The sequence below is a fragment of the Quercus robur genome, chromosome 7 (genome assembly GCF_932294415.1).
Source record: "Quercus robur chromosome 7, dhQueRobu3.1, whole genome shotgun sequence".
In the NCBI taxonomy this organism is placed as follows: domain Eukaryota; kingdom Viridiplantae; phylum Streptophyta; class Magnoliopsida; order Fagales; family Fagaceae; genus Quercus; species Quercus robur.
Genome location: NC_065540.1, coordinates 13,124,072 through 13,135,928, shown reverse-complemented (window position 1 = coordinate 13,135,928; position 11,857 = coordinate 13,124,072). Strand labels below are relative to the sequence as shown.

The following is an 11,857-nucleotide window of genomic DNA, read 5'->3' as shown; positions in this document are numbered from 1 at the left end:
GAGCCTGCTGTCTTCGGTTGGCATCGGTCGTAGTACACCAGATAGCAAAAAAGTGGCTCCACTTGATGTGCCATTTGGGGAAAAAAATTCACTTTGCTACTAGCAGATCATTGTAGCAACTAGCAGTGCTAATTTTTTATTCCGTTTCCTCTCTCTCTCTCAGCCCAAGATAAAAATCTCATGGTTCTCTCTTTGATCTCTGCCTAGAGGTCTAAACAGTGTGTGAAGGGTAGATCCATGGAATGGAGGTTATAGAGCTGATGGATTCAATGAGTTTGGTTTGGTTTGGGTTGGGTTGGGAAGAGGTTCTAGATGATTGAAATGGACCATAAGGACCAAAATAAACTGTAATGGACGAAATTGGACCGAAATGTATTATTGATATAAATGCCTATTATAAATATGAACTTAATTAATCATTAATTTAAAGTGAAGGGCAATATAAAATAAAAAAATAAAAAAGGGAAAAAATATTATTAAGAATACCCTTGAATTTTGGGTGAAAATCATATAAACCCAATGTCCTTTTAATTTGAAATTAGAAACTGGGTAGTAGGTTTATTGGTCATGTCACGTCAATGGACCAAAATTTAATACTACATATGCACTACAAACACTACAAGTGATTGCGTCTTAATAAAAAAAAAAAAAATTTTTAGAAGAAATATATATCTGAATCTGTCGGAAACTTTTATCATTCTCAACCGAATTTGCCAAAAGTTATTATGGCCCTTTGCAGCAGCTTTGTCCAATACTAATGAAGCCCATACAACTTATTGTACTATCGGCAAGAAATATTTGTAAATTATGTTTGATTTTCATTTGAGTTCCGTGATTTATAAATAGCTTGCCAGTGTTTGAAGGAAGACAGAATAGGGCCTTCGAGGTTTAGAAACCTTTCCTTCCTATGTAAAAACCCTGTTTAATCTAATAATATCAGTCAATCTTATGTAATCTGTTGCTCTCCTTTATGCTTTTAAGCAATCTTTTACATTTCTTTACATGCTAGTCTTACACCCCCTTTGAATTTCTTATATGTCCACCTCTGTATTACTCACGTTTATTTGTGCCTTTTCTCATATTCTCTAAAGAAATATAAAAGATTGCTTAAAAGTATAAAGGAGAGCAAAAGATTACATAAGATTGATTGATACTATTAGATTAAACAAGGTTTTTACATAGGAAGGAAGAAAGGGTTTCTAAACCTCTAAGGCTCTATTTTGCCTTCCTTTAAACACTGACTAGCTATTTATAGACCACGGAACTCAAGTGAAAATCAAACATAATTTACAAATAGTTCTTGCCGACAATACAATAAACTGTATGGACTTAATTGGTAATGGGCAAAGCTGCAGCAGATGGCCATAATAGTTTATGGCAAATTCGGTTGAGAATGATAAAAGTTTTTGACAGATTCGGATAATGATAATAGCTTTTTTTTTTAAGTGTTGAACACTATTATTCCCACATATATATATATATATATATATATTCCCCTCTCCACTTTCTTCTTCTCTCTCTCCCGTGGCATTTTTTAGGCCCATTATTATTTTTGGTTTGAGAATCTAGGCCCAATATTTCAATCGTGACTTTATTCATGTCATGAGAGGGCAGCAGTGGCAGGTCCAACATTAATCCTTGCAAACTAAAAGTTCTTCTGTCAGTCAGAAGTCCTGAAATAAACCGCCAACGACAACATTTTAGGTTTAAAATTCAACGAACATACGTGTGTAACTAACACCTGTCGATTCCAAAACAAAAACCGGTAAGCTTGTATCTCTATTCTCTATAATTTTATCTGTGTTGCCGATGATTGTTTGACCCTATCAGCATGCATATATGTTTGAGTTGCTTGTTTTCTTTATTCATATCCATGTTTGAGTATGCACTTAACGTGTTCGAAGAAATGTCTGAGAGAAAAGTTTGTATGTTTTTAGCTTGGTTACCTTAGCAAGTTTTTCCATAGTGGCAATCAATCATGGAAAGAATTGACGATTCATTGGAACTAAACTAAAAACTAGTGCAATGAGAACAAATATTTGCTTTCTGCTAATCAGGGTTATTGTGAATTATAATTTTATTAACTACTTTGTTTTTCTTTTAGAAAGAGAATTGTTGCCAATATGGGAATGTTGGGCTGTCATTACTTATTATTAATTAGGACTAGAGGGTGTTAACTGTTAATAGTTCAAAATTGAATATGGGCATGGTGGTTTTAGGAGTAGGATTCTTTAAAAGCTATTGCTGGCCTTGTTACTTAATACATTAAGGAACTACTCAGTCTAGACTTTGTTTTAGACATGGGTTTTGGTACCAAATCCAACTTGAACTTAGTATGTGAATGATGGCAGTCTGTCATATTCTTGGTTGTTAACGTCTTTAATAAATGTTTTTGTGTTGCATAGTTCACAATTTTTGAGCTGTTTTTGCATTGTTGGTTCTGGAAATTAATTTTTAGAAGGAAGTAATTAAACTTACTTGCTTAATTCCTGGTATCATCTTGAACTGATCCCTGTTAGCAGGAGTTTGGTCTTTCAAGTTACCACCTACATAAGTACGAGTTATTTACAACATGGGCAAAGCTTCAAGAGATAAGAGGGTAGGTTTTCCATTTTGTGAGAATTTCCTTTCTCTCTTTTGTTTCCCAGCTTTTTAGTGATTAGTTCGTTCATTTGTAGGATATATACTACAGAAAAGCAAAAGAAGAAGGTTGGCGTGCTCGAAGTGCCTTTAAGCTCCTTCAAATAGATGAGGAATTCAACATATTTGAAGGTGCATTAGAACTATATTGGACCCAATTTGTCTTTTTTTTAAAATGGAGCTCAAGTGATTGTCAAAGCATTCTATAGAAATTTCTATTCATCTGATTGATTATCAATAGACAAATAGAAGAAAAAAAAAAACCATATTGACTTACAAAAGAAACCAAAAAAAGAAAAAGAAAAGAAAAGAACTGTATTGGACCCAATTTGTGTTGTTGATCCTACTGCACTCAGGTGTAGATGTTTTAGGTTTTAATGATCCTTTTGTTGAAACTGAAAGAAATAATAAACCTTTTAGGTTTTTTTTTTTTTTTTTTTAATTTTTTTTTTATCAAAAAAAGAAATAATAAAACCTGTAAATAGGCATTGTTACCATTAACAGTTTATTTAATTTTATTTTATTTAATAAGGAATTTTCTTCATTCTGAGGCTGAAATAAAAAAATAATAAAATATTGACCAAATGCCTCGAAATGTGCAACTCTCTTTGGTTAGCCAACCATCCTACTGAAATATTTGGCTGCACATTGATTTAGGAAATAAATTTAATTTTTGAAAACTTTTTTTTTTTTGTTGTTGAATATATTTTGTATTTATGATTTAAGTACATATCGAACCTTCAACTCCTTAATTAGAATTTGATCGACAGGAGTGAAGCGTGTGGTAGATTTATGTGCTGCCCCTGGTAGCTGGAGTCAGGTATTTTCTCTTGGAATGCTAATTTTACCTTCCTTTGAACTATGTTGTGAAACTGCTTTTATTTTTTATTTTTTTTGATAAGTAGAATTTTATTTCATAGATAATATATATAGTATACATAATTCAATATTTTGTATCATCCATAATTTTAGGTCTAGGACTTCTTATTGTGAAACTGCTTTTATAAAGAAAGCCATTAGCCCATTACTCTCCTTCCGGGTTAGGTTTGCTTTACTAACTGAGCTACTCTTGAGCTTCATAGAAAATGTTACTGTTTGCAATGATGTGACTTCAGCATTCACATTGACTATCACCAAAAGGGTTCAACCTCAAGATTTATGTTATCACTTATCAGTTTTTTCTTAGCATCTTAACTTCATATCATGCTTTGTCGGTACATGATTTTCCTACTTTCAAATGACATGTTACACCACAGTTTGGAACTTTGAAACATATTTCCTGCATTCCATCTTGTTGGAGGCAGGATATTTGATGATTGATGCGCCAATGCTTGCAGCAGACTTCCCTACCCTGTATATACCTAGTGGACAAATTTTTGTGGTGAAAATATGTGAAGCATCTTGAATGGATTTCAATACCTTGTTCTTATGTGTAGGTTTTGAGTCGTAGATTGTATCTGCCAGCAAAGCTTTCTCCCGACTCAAGGTAGGCCACCTTGCTTATGTCAAGTTTTCTTTGGAACTTTTGCGCTTATTCAAAAATTTTCACATTGGATGTCTTAGATTCCTCCTTTCCAATCAATAGGAATCAAATTTGGTTAAAGTTGAATTTGCATTTATATTATTATTTTTGATAAGTAAAAATGTGCTTAGACAAATTTGCATTTTTATATTATCATAACCCGTTTTTCAATCCTTTGAGTTCTCAATAATTAGATCCAATGAAATATGAAACTCTTGTTCTGGAGAACTATCACCAAGCCTTTAGTATGTCGCACTCAATGTTTCAGAGGTACTGCATATAGTTACTATTCTGATTGGATGTTGATGTCTATAATTTTCTTTGACGCCCTTAAAATCAGAAAACTGATTTCTGTCTGTTGGTATTTTTTCGAAATTTGGAGATTGATCTGGCCAATGCATTTTTCTTATTCTATAGAGCTAAATTTCATTCCATGTTTCTTTATCTAGGAATCTCATTGAGCTGTTATGATACTTAAAATCACGTTATAAATATTTAATTAAAATTTTGGAGTTCCCTTTCATTTGCCTTAAAAGGTTAACTTATATATTTCTACCAATTGAGGTTGGTGGTCACTCTTAAACAAATTCATGTTTTGAAATGTGTTTTTATTTTGTAATCCTGTTAATATCAAATCTTCTCCTTGCATGCTACTTCCCTAGCAAGACCATAACTTCCTACTTCAACATAATATGCAGGGAGAGTGATCTTCCTCTGATTGTAGCCATTGATTTGCAGCCCATGGCTCCAATTGAAGGTGTTATCCAGGTGCAAGGTGATATAACAAATGCTCGAACAGCTGAAGTGGTAAGGACAGCCTTCAAGTCTATGTTATATGTTTTCATTTGATGTATGAAGACAAATTACATGTGATGCTTTTGCATAATTTTATAGGCCACTTGAATTTGTTATGGCTCGTGTTCTAGTAGGATTTCAAAATAATTCTTGTTTTTCTTGAGCACTTTAAACTTGACTATCAAGTTTCTTTAGAAAGTTTGCTGATCATTAATACTACTTGGGAGGCATTAGTCAGTATTCAACAAATATTATGCATTAAAATGATTGAAGTTTTGTTTTGGCTGGTTACACGATCCATTTGTGTACTTGATGTCCCAAATTTTACTTGTCAAAAAAAAAAAAAAAAGTCTATTTGATGTCCCCAACACCTACCTTAATATAGACTCTTGATTGATCTTGAAGATGATGAAAACCAAATGGTTTAGATTGACTGCATATATGTCCTAACTAACCACAACTAGTTGGGCAAGGCATTTTCATTTCAGTGGAATCTTTCCCTGTTATTTCAATCATTTTGGGTTCCTTTCAGTGGCTATGCTGGATTTGGGTCAGTCACATTATTCAAGTCTAATGTTTTGATGATGACTACATAATCAGTTCAACTTCAATCTACACGTATAGATTCATGATGGCCAAATAACTCCAGTGAGTTGTGTGTTTTGATAGTTAGACAACATGGATGATACAGACAAGAGATTCCCATATTTTTTGCCCAACTTTGCAGTCATTCATGTTCAATATTTTTTTACAATGAATTTCTTTGTTGCATTATGGATCATGATATTGGTCACCCATTGTTTATCCTACTCTTTCTTTCTTTCATTTTTTTTTTTTTCTCTCAAATTTTCTTCAGGTTATTAGACATTTTGAGGGTTGCAAAGCTGACCTGGTTGTTTGTGATGGTGCTCCTGATGGTAAAATAATGGTTTTCATTTATTTATTTTTAATGGTCCAGTATTGTTCTTTACCTTGCTTTATGCTGTGCTGTTTTGCAGTAACTGGTCTTCATGACATGGATGAATTTGTTCAGTCCCAGCTTATACTAGCGGTAAATCCTGGTTCCTCATAGACTATCCAATGTCTTTCTTGGGAACAACTTCCTATAGTGAGTAGTCTTGGATAATGATTACTTTTTCAGAAGAAGCACAAATACATGTAATGATTACATGTGTGCTACTGTCCCTCATTATTCATTTTCTCTCAAATATCCCATGTTAATATTGGAATATTGACTACTATGAGGTTTGTCCTCCTTGTTTACAGTGGTTCTTTGTGACATGCATATGTTTTATATATATCGATTTATTTATGTATCCATGTTAAATTTTAATCAATATGAACAGTTTAGATTAAAAATTAGGTGAAAGTTAGGGAGAAATGTATGATTTTAATTTATGAATGCAGTTTGTAAGAGGAACATTTGATGTTCTTTTTCTTTTTCTTTTTTTATCAATAAAATAAAAATTTTACAGCATAAAAAATAGCTAAAAAACAGACTCCCCTGTACACACCTTGTGTACCAAGGAATCCACAATGCTAGCAAAAATTACATGAAAGTAAAATAAAAAAGAAAATTCCTCTTATATTTCTTGGTTGCTTTATTTTGAGAGATTACACAGTAACTAAATTGTAGCTAGAAAATTTTGCAATTGAAATTTGAACCAGTGCCATTCCATGAATCCTTTATATTTTCCACAAATTCTTCCATTTTTCACTGCTGTTTTTGGCCATTCTATTCCTTGCTTGCTGTTTTTCAGGACGCAGTTGCTTTCAATGATATGTGAATTTTGTTGAAATTTAGAATTAGATTGATTCCACATGGACCATCTTTCTTGCAGGGTTTAACAATTGTTACTCATGTACTTAGAGAAGGTGGAAAGTTTATTGCAAAAATATTTCGCGGGAAAGATACAAGTCTTCTTTACTGTCAGGTAAATCAAATGCTTGTTGAAATTCTCAATATCAGTACTTAAGTTCCTGTGATATGATACAGCTGTATACTGATCCCCAAAAAAAATGTTCCTGTGATATGATACTGCTGTCTTTTTCCAAAATTATATCATGAGGTTTAGGGGCAAAGCGTGTGTAATCCTTTTTTCCATTCAATTTAACCCTCCTTGTCAAATATGTTAGGTTTTACCAAGTGTTCACAGTATTGGTAAATCACATTTTCTGAAAATTTGAAAATAAGCCAGGAATAAGGACCTCCTTTTATAGCCCAAGGCAAAGGGCTTTTTGTTGAATCCTGACAGAAAAAAAAAATAACAATAATAAAACAAGAAAAGGAAAAAGAGGTGAATACAATTCTCAAGTTGATTTTATATATACTGATCAGTGCTAATCTGGGAGTGCACTACTGAATAAGCTTTCAATCAGTGGGTACCTACTAATGATAGATCTGAGGAATTTCTGTTGAGCTTTTCTACTTGTGGTGCAACGTTACTTCAAATTTGGCCAAGGCATTATAGAGTTATAATACAAGTAGATATCAATTAAGGTGTAACCCACTTCATAAAGGAATAGTTTGGTGTCGGCGTTGTGCATGATATTCCATGCACCTAACCAATTGATTCAAGCCCCATCCAACAATAATTAATCATGTCTATGATGAATATTTTCTTTTTGGATAAGCATGTCTATGATGAATATCAATTGTGCAAATCTTTCTCTACCACCCCTTTCTTTAAAAAGGAAGAACTATAGTGAATAACTAAGAGGAAGTGCCTTCGGAAAGTGTTGGCACATCTTTGTTCCCTTTCTATGCTTGTCATCTTTGGCATTAGTGTTTGTCTGTTTATGCCTTATTAGTGTATGATGAGAACCAAGCCTATATGGAATGTTCTTAATGTCTTGCTTCTTTGCTGCAGCTGAAATTATTTTTCCCTCTTGTGACTTTTGCAAAACCAAAAAGCAGCCGTAATTCCAGTATAGGTAACACTTTCTATTTCCCTCTAGTACACAACCCCTGTACTTGGAGGCACTTTCTTTTCTTCTTTCAGTAAATAAAATATAATTATATAAAAAAATTGACACTTCTATTTTACCTTTCCCAGAGTCACTCAGCAATTTTGAAATTATTACAAATTAAGGAAAATCTGCCGTAACATGAGATTAATTGTCATGGTCATCACTATTTCCCGAGTTGAAATGAAGAGTAGTCTTCTTAATCATCTTTATGATAAAATTTGTAGTAAAAGCTAATTCTTTTAACTCTTTTCATACAGAGGCCTTTGCAGTTTGCGAGAATTATTCCCCTCCTGAAGGATTTAATCCAAAAGATCTATATCGCTTGCTAGAAAAGGTGGGGAGTCCATCTGGAGGAGAAGATCTAGGTAATGTGATGTTCTACATGATTGCATCTGTATGTATGATGTATTGATTAGACATGCTTAGAATTGCATTATTGCTTAATGGATTATGTCTTGAACTTGGACAATTTACAAATGGTCACAGTTTGAAAAGAAAATTCCCAAAGCTTTCATCTTCTTCCCCTTTTTTGGATTGGTTGAATTATGGCTTCTTGTTTGATGGGGCCAATTTTATCATCATATTTGTTAGTTCACGTGGAAGTAATGATATTATGTTGGATAACAGATTGCAGTAGTGGATGGTTGGAAGGGCCAAATAAGGTGTATATCCCATTTCTAGCTTGCGGGGACCTCTCTGGGTATGATTCTGACCGTTCGTATCCGTTACCAAAAGTTGCTGATGGAACTTACAAGAGCTTGGATCCTGTACAGCCCCCTATTGCCCCTCCTTATAAGAGAGCTCTTGAATTGAAGAAATCGTCCAGTCATGGAATCCAAGAGCTTGAAAAGCTCTCCTTGGATTCTTGATCATGACGTATAACAAACTCAAGTTGCTAAATTTGTTATATATGAGTAATTACTTGATTAATGGATAGACAATAATTAGTGTAGGCCTTAAAAACTTTTTGTTGTGCTAAAACACCCATTGCTTTTTCCTCATACTGGTTTACTTGTCCCACAAATTGTTGGGAGCATCTTTGATAACATATTTCAATTTATTTCTGGTATATTGGCTACAAGATAATATTGAGGTGATTTATGGAACTGACTTGCAAAATTATACGGGAAAGCATTCAGTACTAGGAGGTGGTACCGTGGTATCTTCACTATCTTGTACAATGATCGTATATTTCTTGAGTAAATTTGTCTGTATCGTCAGGTCAAAAGACAGAAATAAAAGCAGAAATCAAAGTGGGATATTCGCTGATTTTCAAGTTGTGGTCCTGACAACAGTGACTTTTCACGACTGTGACTTTTCACTTTGAATATTAGACAGGCCCAACGTCCCAGTATGGTCCATGTCTATGAGTATGAGCTGTGTGGTTGTGAAATATCAATCAAGACTGGTAACTTTCAATGTAGTTGATCTACCATACTCTCTCTCTCTCTCTCTCGGACCAATGATCATCCACTCCATTATGTTCCCTATAGTTGAAATCCAGCTAAGATGCTGTAGATTGCATTGCATATTTCTGCATTGTAAATTTATCTCGGGTGATTTACATGGCAGCTTTGCAAGTTTGACTGTAGGTCCTATGGATGCATGTTCTTACTGCCTTTTGTAGTATAGTACGCTAATGGTGCAATTTTCATGATACATAATTTTTCTATCTCTAAACAGAACTATTTCTTATGCTCAATGAATTGAAAAGGGGATTTACATGGCAACTTTACAAGTTTGACTGAGTTTCACTGAAAGTCCATTGGATGTAAGATAATAAAATGTTCTTACTGCCTTTTGTAGTATAGTAAACTAGTGGTGCAATTTGCATGATACATAGTTTTCCTATATCTAAACAGCACTATTTCTTATGATCAATGAATCTTAGACTTGCTTATGGTAAATGAATCGTAGAATCGTTTTCATATACATGATGATACATGTTTTCCAAAGCCAAGCCAAAATACTCTAGCAAGATCTTGAGGAAACTGAATTTGATCGCGGCAAAGATGAAGAAGAATTCAAGAACTCGATGCAGTCCTCTATGGCTTCAGCTCGATGGGAGTCAATAGGGTCGGATACTGAGCGTGATCTAACCAAAGACGAGGAAACCTTCCGTGAAGACGACCTTCTCAGGGACATTAAACGTATAGTTCCAACCACCTTAGCCTGCAGGCGCTCTAGAAATTTGACAGGAGAGAATTCTGAGTCTTTGGGCAGCCTGCTGAAACTCCAAATTCCGATGACCCTTTTCCTGCCTCCAGCCACTCTGGTACCTCCACCATGTTTGAGAAAGATTGCCGGCTTATCATTCACATCCGGACTGAAACTCACTCTTTTGCTTGCTTTTCTAGACATTTGATATGTATAATATGGCTAGCTCTTACCCTTTGGGAGAGACAGAGAGCCAAAAAGGAGAGGGAGGAAGAAGAGAAATCTAAGAGCAGAGGGGACAGTTTGTTAGTTGTATAGGGTGTATTTATTATTGAATTCGTGCAAGGAAAAGAGGGAAAAACAAAAAAATAAAGTAAAAGAGGATACTGAAGAAAAAGAAAAAGAGAGGACAGGGCTTCTCACTGAAATGAGAATTTATAGGAATTGTATGCTAACACATTTTTTTATTTTATTTTTTTCTCTCAAGGCATAAGAAAACTAGCTAGGTTTGTTTAAAGAGGTTGAGTTTGACTGTAAGACCAACTAGCTAGCAGCCTAGCAAGCGTTAGGTTCACGCACCTACATAATGAAATATATATATATACGTCCGTCAAGGACAGCATGAGCCATGCACATATATAGCATATTGATATATGCCTAACAGTAGTGTAATATATAAAGCCAAATCTCCAAGGTTTTGGACTTGACATTTCAACTAAAGATGTTTCTTACTATAACAACTTTTGTGGGTATTGTAGGGACGAGTGTGAAGAGCAAGAAAAATTTGGGAGCTATGAGAATTTCACACGATCAAGAAAGAATAGGGTTTGGTCAAAAAAAAGATAGTGGTGGAGCCATGAAAGAGGAATAGAGGAGTGAAGTAAAAAAAAAGGGAACAACAGAGGCATGCACACTTTGATACTCTTCTTATCAGCGTTGCTTTTTAGGTGCTCTCTTATGGCCTACCCTCTCCTTTTGTTGGCCATCTTGATTCTGCTTAGAATCAGAATTCTATAAGTCATGGTCCATATATCTTCAGAGAGAGAGAGAGAGAGGCATGGAGGGGAGGGAATCTCTTTGAATATGTGGGGGAGTGTGGGCTTGGCGTGTGTATTAGGAAACCCATCTTTTTCCTTCTTTTTACCATCTTGTCTAAGAAGAAATTGGGGGGTTGAAATTAAATCTGTTTGCTGGTGTGTCTTTTTGACTGGGAGCTAAAAGGCCCCAGTTTCCAATGGAATGCATTCATTGTCAAGAACAAGGAAGTCTAAGAACAAGGAAGTCTAAGGGCCGTTTGATAGAGAAGTTTAAGTAGTGTTATTTGTAGTATTTTGAAATACGTGTGGATAAAAAAGTGTGTGAAAAAGTGTGTAATGTTGTTTAAAAACTGAAAAATAGATATTTGAAATACCTTACCAAACAGACTTTAAATGTCTAAATACTGCACAATAAAGCAATAAAACTTCACATGCTCATGGTAAATACCATAAGAGTAATATTAAGAATATAATCTTCTTTTTTCAAAAATTATTTCACAACCTTGTATTGTGCAACAATTATTATCAGTCAACTCAAATAGTTATGAAAAAATTTATAATATTTTTTATTTTGTTTCACTATACTTATTGATAAACAAACTGTGGTATAGGATTGAGCCAATTGAGGAAATGGGATGTCTAAAAGGAATAGATCCACCAAAAAAGAAATCAAAGAAATTATAGGAAATACTTGTGTGTGTAAGATGAGCCTATGCTAAGCTAGCCAGCCCATGAA

General features: G+C 34.2%; 1 protein-coding gene across 2 annotated transcripts; it reads left to right on the top strand.

The window, feature by feature from the left end:
* The first annotated feature begins 1,519 nt into the window (after positions 1 to 1,519).
* Positions 1,520 to 9,033, top strand: LOC126692327 (putative tRNA (cytidine(32)/guanosine(34)-2'-O)-methyltransferase). 2 transcript variants are annotated; one of them, XM_050387895.1, is made up of 12 exons: positions 1,520 to 1,765; positions 2,523 to 2,599; positions 2,679 to 2,772; positions 3,411 to 3,460; positions 4,077 to 4,126; positions 4,861 to 4,969; positions 5,814 to 5,874; positions 5,956 to 6,008; positions 6,799 to 6,891; positions 7,828 to 7,891; positions 8,185 to 8,292; positions 8,555 to 9,033. In XM_050387895.1, exons 2-12 carry the CDS (start codon positions 2,573 to 2,575, stop codon positions 8,794 to 8,796), a joined length of 951 nt encoding a protein of 316 aa, XP_050243852.1. In that variant the 5' UTR covers positions 1,520 to 1,765; positions 2,523 to 2,572; the 3' UTR covers positions 8,797 to 9,033. The 2 variants fall into 2 exon arrangements, with proteins under 2 accessions (XP_050243852.1, XP_050243853.1); XM_050387896.1 differs by having other exon boundaries at positions 2,520 to 2,599.
* Positions 9,034 to 11,857: the final 2,824 nt, after the last annotated feature.